This window comes from Nyctibius grandis, chromosome 4, assembly GCF_013368605.1.
Source record: "Nyctibius grandis isolate bNycGra1 chromosome 4, bNycGra1.pri, whole genome shotgun sequence".
Lineage (NCBI taxonomy): Eukaryota > Metazoa > Chordata > Aves > Nyctibiiformes > Nyctibiidae > Nyctibius > Nyctibius grandis.
This window is the reverse complement of record NC_090661.1, coordinates 86,843,245-86,857,608: the sequence shown is the minus strand read 5'-3', so window position 1 is coordinate 86,857,608 and position 14,364 is coordinate 86,843,245. Positions and strand designations below refer to the sequence as shown.

Here is a 14,364-nt window from a genome sequence, read left to right as displayed (position 1 = left end):
GTTTCTGAAAAGCCACTCTGAGGAGTCGGAGATAGCACTTGCAGGCAGGGAGATGGAAACCGAACACCAAAGGATCCCTCACCAGGCACACAGACCCAGACCAGTGACTCATTACAGTACTTTACTAAGTACCTGTCAGGTTTGTATCTCAATCTGCAATGAAGCACTGGCTTGTTCCTGGCATTTATAGTGACAAAAACTGTCTGCCTAAATTCTGGATGAGGATGACAATATTCCTCCCTTGAAAAGAGCAACCCAAGAAAACTCCCTCTGTGGAGAGTGGTGATTACACAGAAGGTGGCTCCCTCTCTGCGCTTATGGTATTACAGAAACCAGATAATGCCATTTTAGCTGGTGCTGCAGTTTAATTGCCAATGGTCAAATTGCCCAAGTTCACTAAAGCTTTTTCTTACAGACTTTCCACTCAGGAAAGCTACTATAGGAGGTCCTTACTGCTCTAATGTTTGTTGCAAGCTGGCAATGTGCTGGAGAAAGGAACAGCTAGTTTTGAGCACAGTATTACACAAATGAGGCTTAATCTGTACTTGAAAGGGCTGCATAAAACATTGACCTGTCACATTTATGCAGCTACTTCATTTTCCAACCTAGGGCAGCGTGACTGCAAATTACATTTGTCTACTGGTTAGTTTGAGCAGCTGCAACTGCTCCGTCATTTTGGAAGTGCTCTCCTTACTCAGAGAAGAGGGTTGTACTTTACAGGCAGAACTTGGAAGCTCTCAAGCTGAGCCAAGCCTGGCAGTCTGACCAGGAGCAAACAGAACACTTTATGTATCTTGGCATAAACAAACACTGCCCTTAGATGTTCCCTTTCAAAGCCAGACATGGGGGGACACAGAGTGGGGTGTTGCGGAGTCTCTTTCAGACTCTCTACAGTGCAGTATTTCGCATTGTGGCACTTAAAAAATTTCCTTTGGGTTTCATAGTGGCAGTATTATAAAATAAATACACAATCTGCATATTTTAACAAAGTATATAAACATATAGCCAGAAATTGTAAGAAGTCACTAAATTTTGTTCTTTGTCTGTACTATGGATTAAATGTTTTGGCTCTGCTTTTCTTCACTGAAGACAGTTGCTCCTGCTGGCGCTGGCTACAGAGGTAGCTCACCTAGTGACCGCAAAGATAGATCTTTTTGTGAGTGTGTGTGCTCTACAAGCCTGCTTCACACTTGCTGGCCAGGGGATGTGCCAGGTCTTCCTCCTAGAGACCTGCAGGATTGCCACCCCAGGATGGCTGGTGGGAGGCAGAACGTCCACTGCTGTCTTCTACCAAAAATCTTCTCTGCGGAAGGACAGCTCTAACTTCATGTTGGTGATTCATGGAACAGTGACGTATAAAAGCTGCCTTGGAGTACAGAGAAGTTTAAATTTCTTGGGAAAGCAGCGGGCTGCCCGGTTTATTTGCGCCTCCCTCTCTAAATTAAACCAAACCCTAAGGGACAGGGAAGTGCATCAGGCAAAAGTAACTTCTTAAATAAGGGTGTCTGGGAAATTTTTTTGGCCTGATTCTCTCCTTTGTGGGACATGCAGCTGCCATTGCATCTCCACAGAGGAAAGATTTAGTAAAGCTTTCAATACAGGCTTTGTAGAGGACTATACTGATTGATAGGAGCTTTAACAAAAGTAGTGTATAGCTAGTGCAGCAGATATTTACTTATTTTCTCGGTTTATAGCAAGAGGACTTCAGATAATGTAAATGTGTAGAAAGAATTAATCCTGATTTCAACACAAAGCTTTTAATTGATTTATTTTCTTTTTAATAATTGATATAACACATCTAATTCTTAGTTAAGAATAATTTGTGAAATAATTCTGGTCTTATTAATCAAATGCTAGCTCTGAGATAATGAAATACTTATGGCCTCTGGTGGGTTAGCACGGACTATAAAATGTGCTAAATCAGAGACAAGGAAAGCTTGAAATAGCTTTTATGAGGTATCTTGAGGAAAGCTTGAAACAGTTTGTGTGGAATAGCTTGTATTTACCATTTAGTACTCATTTTGCTAAAGCTATACATTATACTTCCCCTTGTTAAGAATAAACACTGATTCATTTATGCAGTAAGATTAGTGTGAGCATAAATCTCTTATTTGAATAGAAATTCCTCCCTATTTTAATTATTGATAACAGCTCAACTTGCTCAAAAGGGAAGAATTTTAGCATTTGAAATTTATTCTGCTTCTTTTTCTCTGTACTCTTTGATGAGTAAGGAAAAGGGGCTGCTCTGTATTTCTTTGCACCAGCTCCCCTTTCTGATTCCCCTGCCCAAAGACACGGGTGCCATTTTTTTAAGGAAAACATACCACGAGAAGGTGGTTAAATTATTTTTGTACCCTACTAACAATCCTGCGAGGCTTTTCATATGCACACAGAATGACTAAATCGCCCAGCAGGTTGCCATCTCCATTTTGACCTCTATGAATGGAGCTGGTGCAGGCAGCAGCTCTTCCACAGAGATACTGCTGCCGCTGCTGCTCGCTGACATGGCAGTTAAATGTTAATGGGCCCACTGAAGGAAAGCCGAGCTGTTTAAATCGGTGCGGAGACTGGACCAGGAGGATTTCAAACCGTGACACATATGAGTATGGAGAAGCTGTAATAAAAGCTCAATTATCTCGGTGTGGATCCTGCCTATGAGCAGGCTGACAAGCCGATACTGTGAGGTGTCGGTCCCGTGTACAATAACAGTTCTGCACTTTTATTTCAGGCGCTCAGATGACGCAACAACACCCCTAAAATAACTTTGCGTCATCGTTTCCCACAGTTGTATTTCCTTGCAAGCACACAGCCCCAGAAAGCTGGTCAGCAGCAGCCGCGGCCTGTGCCGAGCCCCGCTACCCCCGGCGGAGCCAACCCCGCTCCTCTCTCCGGCGAGATGAGAGCTCCCCCTCCCGAGGCACCGTAGCCTCGCTCCTCCCCGCCGGGCCCCGGCGTGGCCCAGGACCCTCGCCCGGGCAGAGCTCTCCGCCGCCCGCGCCGTGTCCCTCTCAGGGGGCTACCGCGGCCTGAGGGGACGCCGGGGAGGAACTGGCAGGGCGCTGCCTCCTGCCCCGGGAGGGGCGTTTGGCTCCCTCCGGGCTCTCAGGCAGGTACCTGCCGTGAGAGGCGGACTGGCAAGCGGCTGTTTGCAGGCGAGGCCCTGGCCCTGGCCCTGGCCCGGCTAAACCGCGACCTGGTCTAGCCCCCCCCGCCCGCGGGTGTACGGCGCTTCGGGGCGGGAGGAGGGCGGGAGGGAGCCGGGCGGTGCTGGGCGGTGGCACCGCATGCGCAGGAGGCCAGGTGCCTGCCGGCTTGTGAGGAGCCGGTAGCATCGCGGGCAGCCCGGCGTCCTCATGGTGCTGTGTCAGGGCGGCGAGGCCGCCGCAGTTCCGGCAGCGGGCGGGAAGGAGCCGGAGGTGCTGCTGAGCCGGGAGGATGGTGCGGGTACGGGGCAGCCTTGCCTGTGCCCGGCGCCCGGCATGGAGGCGGTGGGCGCCGAAGAGCGCCGCGTTTGTGGCTGCTGCTCGGGCTTGTCCTGGCCGCGCTGCTGCAAGGCACCTGGTGAGGACGGGGAGTCTGGCAAGCGGGGCAGGGGGGGCAGCGCCCTCCTGGCTGGGCTACCCGCTCTGGGGGTGACATTGCCGGCGGGGCGGAGGAAGAGGAAGCGGCCCCGAGGGCACCGGGGCTCGCCGCAGGCGGCGGCGGGGCGCGGAGCGAGCTCGGGCGGCCGCAGAGGGCGCCCGGCACCTGCGCCGGCCCCGTCGCCGGCTGCCCGCGGGCGGCAGGCTGCAGCCTCGCCGCTCCGAGCCGTCCCCAGCTGTGGCGGCTCACACCTGGTGTCCGGCCGGGGACACCGGACCCCTACAAGCCTCTTCCTCCTCCTCCCCCTCTTTACTGGACAAGCCGGCGCCTGGTGAAGAAACGAAGTGAAGCGGCGGGCACGACCGCCTGCGTGGCGCTAGCCCGTGTGCTTGTACGCCGGGCTCGGCTCCGGCCGGGCCCCCGGCGCTCCCCCCCGGGAGCGGGCAGAGCGGTCGGGGCCGCGCACCGCGCACTCCCATCCCCAGGGGTGCTCGGTTCTGTGAGCGCTTCGTTAGCGATTTTCCCTCGGGAAAACAGTGCTTCATGTTGTCAAAGTTTTAAAGTAAGACTTGGCAGGTTCGGGTAACTCGAGGTGCCCTCTAGCAGTGTGAACTTCTGGCACTGTAAATATGTTGAGAAGGGGCTTGAGTGCTGTTCAACAAGTCCGTATAGTTGCAACTATGACTTCCTTGGTAATTCTTACCTTGCTTTAGTGCGAGTGCACTATTCATTTTGACTTAATCTGTGCTTCACTTCTTGGTCATTTTGAATTGTTAAAGCCACAAACTTACTGCAAAATACACAACATGTTTGTGTAAGTTTAAGGTGGCTTCCTTTTAAAACACAAATGCCATCTTAAAGTAATTTTTGAAGTTGTTATCTGAAGTAATTTAGCATGTGTAATTTTTAAACAACTTCACTGAAAATGTGTTTCTCGTTAAATGTGGACTATACTTGACTTCCCAGCAGAAAATGGCTAAAATAGCGATCTTTGTTAGCTAGTGAGCTGTGGAGAGGCCAGAAGAGATAGCGTGTTTTACCAGTGAAATTCACATTAATATAACTTCTGAGTCAAAGCTTGGGGAAAAAAACCTATTTGAAATCCTGAGAAACTTGCATTTATTCACCAAAGATACTTTTTTTTTTTTTTCTGTAGTCTGTCTTGCAAAATGTTGAGTCAATGGCTGAACTTTATGAATCATGCCTAGATCTTGCCTGCATGACCGTGATTAGTTCATACGCAGGCTGTTCTGCTCCTGGCGCTTTCCTGAAGTCTGTGAGAGAGCTGTTCTGCTTCTTATGGTGTGAAGAATGGATCACCCTCTTCTGGCTTTCCTGAAGGTCTGGGAGAATCATCTTCTCACTGACCACCTTCCCCATAGCCAGTACTTTTCTGCCTCTGCTACTGTTCTCAAGATGCATGTATGTGAGAAGCATGATTTTCTTCGCTGTATGCATTTTGCAAGTATAAAAACTCTTTGCGAGAAAGCATGGCATTAAAACGCAAACAAAAAGAATTTCCACAGAAAATGGTGTGCAGTGGGACGCATTTGACTAGGACTTAAAAGAGGAATGGAAGATTGTTTGAAAGCCTTACATATGGAGATGGCCAGGGAATAAAATTGGAAAACCGCATCTCAAATCTGTAGCCACTCAGAAAAGAGGACTTGGGTACTTCTTGAGACTTTTTTATTTTCAGACTGCTACACTTTTTAAAAAAAGCATGAGTGTTTGAGTATGTTGATGGCATTGGGCTAGTGTTTGGAGGCTTAATATTTTATGGGGTGGGAATGTTATCTTAACCTAACTTCACCTTACAACGTATTTTGAAATAAGTACTCTTCAGAACTGCAATTCTTGTTTTTGGTGGAAGAACTTGTACCATTTTATTTTTAAAAGGAAATAAAACACTTTGTCATTGCACTGAGTACATGCTTTGGCAATATGAGATGTTGATGGTTTAAATTCTAGTATTACAAGATACTGTTTCTGATAGGCTTGGTATATTGGGTAGCTGACAAAAATGAGTTCCTTCTGGTTTTCCTTTGTTCCTTCAAATCCAAAGCTTAGTTCTGGGTATAAGAGCCTTTCAGCTTACTTTGCTTTAATTTGATTGGTTTTCCATTTCAACACTTCCATTATTTAGATTGGCTTTGTTCTGTAGTAATCAGACAAGCTATCATGCCTGAAATAAAAGTTAATAGTTCTGTTTGTGCTGTGTTCATCCATAAGCCAGCCTGGGTTTGGATTTCCCACTTCAGTTATAGGCCAGTCTGATTCCTCTTGCTTTAATATTAGAGACGTTGTTGATTTTGTAGTTCTGTTGCGTGACTGTGTGGATTAGGACATTACGTAATTCATGAACGTTTTTTAAATCCACTCTGTTCCATAGTTGGTAGATGTCCCGGTCCAGTGTTGGTTGGTGGTAGTTTTTATAGTCACTTTTATGTAAGCGGTTGTTGCTAAATAGAAATATTTCTAGTAGAAACTATACTTCATTTTCAGCTGTAGTGTGGCTGGATTCCTTGAAAAGCAGGCCTTCTGCCTACTTTAAATTCTGGTTGCAGTTGTAAAGCCTGGGTCTCTAGAACTGTTAAAGCCAGAACCAATGCTGTACACACTGTGTCAGCCCAGTCTCAGCTTTGAGGTAGTAAGATGCAGTTTCTCGGGCTTGAGTGCTGATCTCGAAGAGGATCAAAATGGTTTGTGACATTTTGTTAATTTGAAAAAAAACACACACCCAAAACAAAACAAAACAAAAAACCCCTCAAAACCGTATTTAGTTGCTAAGCAACTCACAGCAGTGCGCTGCTGATTATGTTTTAGAGGATCCATAAGGCTTCCACACTAATGTGAGATGAGGCACCCTTTTATCAAAACACTGCCTCAGGGACACAGAGTTCTCTCTCTTATGTTTAGAGGGTGTTGTAGAAGAAATGATAACTCCAAATATTTTATGCAGACAGAAAGAAAAGAGATAGTGAGGTAACATCCCACTCAAATTTTTAGATGAGTTCTCTTTTTCCATGGTGTTCACCTCTAGGTTGAGTGAAAAGACTGTTCTTACGCAGCAAAGCAGTAACAAAAAAGGCTGGTTTCTTTGGAGATGGTGCTGAGGTCAGCAGCAGTTCACCCTCTGTTTGCTTGTTGCTTTTTTTTTTTTTTTACAATAGTTGAGGGTGGAGAAGATGAGTGGAAGGAGGATTGCTGAAGAGAGCCTGAGGCAATGGGGAAGTTTGAATAGAAACCATTAGACTTGGGAAACTACTTCAGGACGAGAAAGTCTGATAAACAAGCATAAACTAAGGTGAAACGAAGGTCTTCATGGAACTGTTATAGATATCAGTACTTTAAGCAGGCCTATGATGTTTTAAAGTTAGTCACTTAAATTTCTTCTGCTTAAAAATGTATATTGATGTTTATTTGAGGAAAATACTTGGATTCTTACAGCAAGATAAAAATGTTGTATAAAACTTCTGTAGGTCTAGGTCAACTTTAGGGTGATTTAGCTTCAAAATAAACGTAAGGTATAACAAAAGTGAGGTTCTGTACACAATTTTTATGTGTGTGTATTTGTAAGAAAGGAAATTAAATTGTTGCTTATGAACCTTAATTAACTTGCTCAATAATCGGATGATTCCCAAGGTAATAAGTTTCAGTGTTTCAGAATCTGGCCATGGACCATTTTGCAGTCTGTTGTATTTTCTGGTCCTTGGGAGGTGGGTAGAATCATACAACTTGTCCTGTAGTGAATCGCCCAAACTAGTCTAATGCTTCCAAGAAGTAAAGCCTAATAACCCATGTGGAACTGTGAGAAGTTTTGTATCCAAAGTGTTAATCTCTTATCTCCTGTTTTACGAAAAAAAGGAGACCCATGGTCATCAGTGAAACATATTTTCAAGGTAGGTCTGGTAAATACACATAGTATTTGCATTTGTTTCTTTTGCTTCCTCTGTTCTCTACCACAAGAATAGCTACAAATGTGTGGAGCACTGCACTATGTAGAGCTTCCTGACCTGAGAAATCTTCTAGTAGATCATTATTAACTGGAGTTTATCTGTTGCAGGAACAAAGAAGCAAGCTGCGTGTCCAGGACTTGGTCTGTTTTATACCGTACTGTCTGCCTTCCTTTTCTCAGTGGCCTCTTTATTTCTTAAAAAAATAGAAGATGTACATTCAGTAGAAGTGAGTGCATTTCGATGTGTTTTCCAAATGGCATTCGTTCTTCCTGGTTTAATATACTACAAGTAAGTGTAGCAAATGTTTATATTTAAAGTTATTTCTTAAAAATAGATCTAGAATTATCAATCACTTAAATCAGATTGCAATATTATTTTAATTCAGACTTCAATTGCATAACTGCATTGTTTTGGATTAGTTGATAGTTTCTTAATACAAGTCAGAAAACTGAAAATCTTTGGCTCCCTGAATTGTAGAGGTTTCTACAAGGATTATATAAAATGTATTGATCTTCTATGAAGTGGTGCTCTTAAAAATTAGAAGGTAACTTGTAGATACTCTGGGTGATTTTGCAAGCAAAAAAATTAATAGCTAGAAGAAGAGGTTCCGGACTCTGAATGTGATTGGGGGTGGTGATGGGAATAAATTAGTCTGTGGTCAGATGGTTAAAGATACTTTGAGATAAGTCCCTCATCTAGAAAGGTGTGTACATTCTATAGAAGGGTATGTACCTTTAAATGGGATTGGATGTTGGTCATGAAATAAGCAAGACAGTGACATTAATGTGCCATTTCTGTTTTTCAGAACAGGGTTTTTGGGACCAAAAGGTAAAAGAGTTTTTCTTTTCTTCCGAGGATTCCTTGGCTCTAGCGCAATGATTCTTCTCTACTATGCTTTCCAAGTCATGCCACTAGCTGATGCCACTGTTATAACTTTTAGCAGTCCTGTTTTTACATCGTTGCTGGCATGGATCTTTCTCAAAGAGAAATACAGTATTTGGGATCTTCTGTTTACCCTCTTTGCAATCACTGGAGTGGTTCTTATTGCCAGACCACCATTTCTGTTTGGGTCAAACGTTACAGGGATTGAAGGAAGTTACACAGATCACCTGAAAGGAACTATAGCAGCAATTACAAGCACAGTATCTGCAGCTTCGACTTTTGTTATACTAAGGAAGGTGGGAAAATCTGTGCATTATTTTTTGTCAATTTGGTATTATGCAGTCATTGGTTTGATTGGATGTGTTATAGCATTGTTTGTTATGAATGAATGGCGTTTGCCATATTGTGGTAAAGATAGGGTTCTTCTAATATTAATAGGCTTGTTAGGGTTAGGAGGTCAGATATTTCTCACAAAAGCATTACAGATAGAGAAGGCTGGACCTGTAGCCATAATGAAAACAATGGATGTGGTATTTGCTTTTATTTTACAGATTCTTTTTCTCAATCATCTACCAACTTGGTGGACTGTGGGTGGTGCTCTGTGTGTAGTAGCTAGTAGTTCTGGAACTGCCATTCGTAAGTGGCGACAAAGCTTGAAAAAAGCTAACCAAAATGAAATCTAAGAATACAGACACTAATTCATTACTGAAACGAGCAATCTTGAAATATATATAAAATATTTATTTTTATTTATTTTAAATATCTCATTTATTTACCAAATTGTAGTACCAAGTTATATCCAATAAAGTAATTTGATTTCTTAAAAAACAAACCAAAATTGAAGATGTTTTAACAACTGATTAGGTATATGCTTTTCTTTCTCATATTTAGTCATGCAAATATGAGAAGTAGGAAGATATTTAAAAGTTTCTTGCTTCCTATCAAAAGTGGACAATAGTTTTTTGGCATTTATTTTCCTAAAATTCCTGATTCTCCACTTCTTAGACCCTTTCTCTATTCTGCTGAGCAGTGGAAATCAGTCTCCCAGGCTTATTTAATCCTGTTCTGTGCTTGGTTACCAGAGGGATTGCAGTACAAAAGTTAGAAGGGAATGAAGAGTTATAATCCTACAAACATCAACTTTTATAGAACAGATAAAGCTTGCACATTTAGAAGCTTTCTATTTTTTTTTTTTTTCACAAAACAGATGCCAAATGGGGATTTATTTTTAATTTGGATTCTAAAAGAACAAAGGATGTTTAATCTTTCCAAGTAATATCAAGAGAAAATTAAATTGTGAAAATTATCTACTGGCTTTGCTTTCTTTTAAAAAAAAATTTAAATGTTTGCACTTGCTTTACAGACATAATGAAACAACCTAATCTCTTTTTTTCTAAATGTGATTTTCCCAATAAACATGTCTTTAGTTGCTGCAGTCTTGGTGATGAGAGACAACAGTTAGTTGTACACCACTCGTAAATGAGCCATTTCTTGTGGTATGGAATGTTATGCTGTAGCTGCACTTTTATTTATTCTATGCAAAATATTATATTTTTTAGGTATTTAATATGGGTTATTTTAAATGCTGCTTATGACCCTTTTGTTTAGATTCTTTTGTACAAAAGTTCTTTATGAGACCAAGTTTAAGTGTTCTTGGCCTTCATAAAGTTAGGCAAATGCTTTATTGTAAAGCCTCCTATTTCCTAAGAATTTACAAGAGTGCAGAGTAATTGCAGTTTCCCAGAAAATGCAGGTTGCCCAAGGTCATAGCAGAGATTCTACAGAACAGGTCTGAGGAGAGCTTGGTGGGAACGTGGAGCCATGCATACACATCTCATGACATGGAGGCATCTGCACTACATCAGGCAGTGCTAGTGGGCAGCGTCAGCCCCATTTCTCCAGCTGGCCCTTTTAAATCTGCACTTAGTCACTTCTCTTACACATCTTCTCACTTTTATAGGCTTTATCTTGATAGCAACAAATACTAAGAAAAAAGGCTTGTGTTACTCATCTTAATCTCCTTCATGTTTGAGGAGGAATATATGTTTAGTATCAGGTAGGGGGATTTTCCCAAATGGAGTCTTATGTACTTTTGGGTCGTGTCTCAGTAGTGCTTAAAGTAAATGTTAACTTGGATCTTTATTTGGTCCTTTGTATCATGAGGTGTTTTTCAGTTATTTACTCACTCCCGTGTTTTTCTAAAGGAGAATGCTGTGTTCTGTAGACTTGATACTTGGTTTTTTTTTTTAAAATCACTGAAGGTGGCAGATGTTTTCTTATTTTGATTTATAGATGTCTAGTGAAACATCTTTTCTTTTGCCAATAAGCATTGCATCCTGGCAGGGCAGATCTAGGGGACTTGAGTCCTGAAGGACTGGAATGTGTATAGTACTTCGGGATGCATCTGGGTGTTAGGAGCCATCTTTGTGCAAGATTCTATATGTAAACCAGCACCTTGAATCCATATATGTTGATGGACTCGAGCAGATTCTACCTGAGTGGTAGAATCAGTTCCTGCTTATAGCTGCCCGTTCTCTGCTTCTCCTGAAGGCTGAAGTTCGGCTACTGCTGACAAGGTCAGGAGTAGCATGAAACTGCTTTCACGTCTCTGTAAAGCCTGATGTAATAATAAAATTCCAGTTTGGCGCCCATTTCGCTTAATACTTGAAGTTGTAAACTGGGATTGTTTCTTCTCCTGCTCAGCCAGCACTGCCTTTGGGCAACAGCTTTCAGGGGAGGGAAAGAAAATAAACTACATTTTTTATTGCTTCACTTCATGTTTAATATGCATGTGTTTGAATTGACACTTAAAAAGGTGTGGTTCCAAAGAAGTTTAGAGTGATGTAAACGTGGGTTGCCAGCTAGTCCTGGTCCTTCCCATTGGCTCAGTGCTTGTGGTTGTGTGGTGAGATGGCCCTGGGAGCTGATCCAGTTACATAACTTTTTAGTAAGGTTGTTGAAGAGGGCAAAATCAGAGTAGCATGAACTTGATGACAGTGTGAAAACATTAGGAAGGGGAATTAGATAATAGTTTGAATTACAGCATATGAATGCCTCTTTGTCAGTACAGAATAAAAATAATGTGGAAGCTTGTATCGAAAAATCTTTAGGTCATCTGATTTCAATGAATTTTGCATACACTTAGTAGAGGAGAACAGGCTACTGAAGAAAGGACTGTTTTCTTGCCCTTAGCACGTAAGTAAGTGCAGAAAATAAGCTGACCTGAAATCAACAACTTGATGTTGTGATTGGTATTTTTTCTCCAAGTTCTTGCAGAAACTCTTTCGATAGATTTCCGTACCTGTAGTGCCAAAAACCCCAGATGATTATTTCTTTTTCTTTGTCCAAACCTATTGGATTTCCTTGTGGGCTCCATCTACTTATTTCCTTTTGCTGTTCCTAAACCTTCCTAAATATTTAAGTTGTTAAGATAATAATCAAAACAAGATCCTATGCTGGAGAACATCATATTTTTTGGAACATTATTTTGATTTTGATCCATCTTTTAGAGAATTAACTGGTGCAAGCATGAAGGACTTGACTAGGGCTTCTCTAGTCATAAAGCATGACAAGCTAGTTTCTATAACTAGCTTTTCTAGATGATTTTGGGAATGGAAGACATTTAAGCTTTTTCAACCACCTCTTTTTTAATTTTTCTTCCTCTCAAATGTAGGTTGAAAACCTAAATTTTAATTGGAAGCCTCGAAGAGAATGAAAATATACAAAAGTATGGATACATTAAAATGTTGTTTTTTTAATTGAAATATTTCTTACAATTCCTGTTAAGATGGTCAAACTTTTTTTTCTTCCAGAGCTTAACAGATTGAGAATCTGAAACGAAACTGGCTTAGCCTTGATTCTTTCAGATTCTGATTTTTCCTTTTTTTCTTTTTTCTTTTTTTTTTTTTCCTTTTCTTGAATAGATTTTTTCCTTTCAAAATCTTTTTTAGCTTTTTAAGTTTTAATGCAGCAAGTTTCTCAGGGTCAAATGTTATTTTTTCTGAGCTTTGAGTCACAAATATATTATTAATGTTCATCACCTGTAGCGTCCTGTTGTGATCTTTACAGTATTTTTAAGTTCGATAAATGTACTTTTCTAATAGGAAGTCGTTCCTTTGTAATATGATGGAATATTGTTGCATTGCATTTACTATGCTATAAAGTTAAGTTTCTCTTGACTTTCAACATATTAATTCAATGTACTGATTTCAGTGGATCCTGAATAGAAAGCGTAATAATTAATTATTGGTTGTTTTGCACATAAGCACAGGGAAAAAAGATTTAGTTGTTGGTGATGCATCACAAGCATATTTCTTATGTTCTTTACTATGCAAAACACTGTAATCATCTGTTGTCTTGAGTGGGACTTTATAGCCTTAAAGCCTTATGTACCCAACTCTTCTATATAAAGCTGATGGCTGAAAAAGCTATGTACTGTCACTGTGCGGTAGCCAACTTCTTTCAGGTTAAGTTGGTTGTCAAAGTATGCTCTAAAAGCTCTCTAAATACATCTACACTAAGAATTTGGCAAGCTTGTTGTGTAGACAAGAGTAGTCTACATAAATAAAATGGATTTCCTGCATTTGTCTAACACCAGGCATGAAGTAACCTCAGCATAACAGCATCGGTGAAATTACTAGTTCAATGTGTCATTTTTCTTCTGAAACCAGGCTCTTTCCCAGTTCCAAAAACTGTTGTAAGATGGCTCTTCCTGTAACTGATAATGACAAGATGGGTAATACTACCCTTGATCATCATTTAGTATAAATACATCCCCCCACGCAGTATTTTCTTTTCCTTGAGCTTTTGTTCAAGAGCTGTCTGTTGGAAAAAAGTTTATTTCCAGAGAGGCAGCCTCTTAAAGTTATTTCCTTGCTAACTAGCAGTAGTTAACCAGGAAGAGTCTGTTTTCCAGTTCTCTAACCGTGGTAACCAGGGTAGGCTCATCTGCGGCATCAGTCCCAGAAGGGTAGTAGAAGCGTGATCTCTGTCCCCGCATGGATTCAGGGTTGGCCGTGCTGACAGCAGATGTGCAACACTGACTTCAGCAGGACGTTGCAGTTACCGACAGAATGTTTTTGTGGTCATAACTGCCTGACCATCCAAAGAAAAGTTGTGGCTTTATGTTCCTGCAGATGCAGGTAACTTCAGGATGGAACATACATTGACTTCTATGGTGGTAACATTTCTGTATATCAGAATGAGTAATTTCCTATGTTATGTGAGTTACTCTTTGACAAAAAGGGGGTAAAAATGCCCTTGGCATTAAAGGATTTTTACTATGTCCTATATATTGTTAAATATATGTTGAATTATATGTTTTGTAGAAGTTACTGGCTTTGTTATGTAGTATATTTTTATAGACAATTCTTATATATTGAAATGTTAAGAATATTTTCATAAGAGATTTATATTCATCATTGCTAATAAAATGAGCTTGAAGAATTAATCTGTGGTTTTGCATTGATTAGTAGAGCATATTTGAATGTAGTGATTGTAAAAGCTTTATGAAAGAACTGTTAATCAAACAGTCCCTCTTAAATATGAACACATGCCTCAAATTCTGCTACTGCTAGCATACTGCATCAGTTTTTGTGCCTTGCAACAAGCTAGAGATGAAAAGAAGCTCCATCAGCTTTCATACAGCACTTTTTTAACTGGAAACACTGTGGCATTGACAGGTCAGTAAAGTTAATTTTTGTGTCCAAGTGGCAATTTGGTTTTGTGTGTTTTGGGTTTTTTTTGTTGTTGTTGTTTTGTTTTGTTTTTGTTTTTGTTTTTTTGTTTTATTTCTCTATGTCATGATTTGGATTCAAGTCTTGTCCCTTCTGTCACAAGGTGATACTTAATTCGTCCTGGTGCTTCCCATTATCCAGTGTTTCAATGATTAAATTAACTTTTCATCAAAGAGGAAAAAGCAGAAGAAAAAACGGATTATCTC

The 14,364-nt window shown here is 41.0% G+C and overlaps 1 protein-coding gene across 1 annotated transcript; it reads left to right on the top strand.

Annotated features, from left to right (window-relative positions):
* The first annotated feature begins 3,311 nt into the window (after positions 1 to 3,311).
* Positions 3,312 to 13,813, top strand: SLC35G1 (solute carrier family 35 member G1). The gene is made up of 3 exons (XM_068399780.1): positions 3,312 to 3,561; positions 7,649 to 7,829; positions 8,347 to 13,813. The coding sequence occupies exons 1-3, from the start codon at positions 3,354 to 3,356 to the stop codon at positions 9,104 to 9,106; spliced, it is 1,149 nt and encodes a 382-aa protein (XP_068255881.1). The 5' UTR covers positions 3,312 to 3,353; the 3' UTR covers positions 9,107 to 13,813.
* The last annotated feature ends 551 nt before the right edge of the window (positions 13,814 to 14,364 follow it).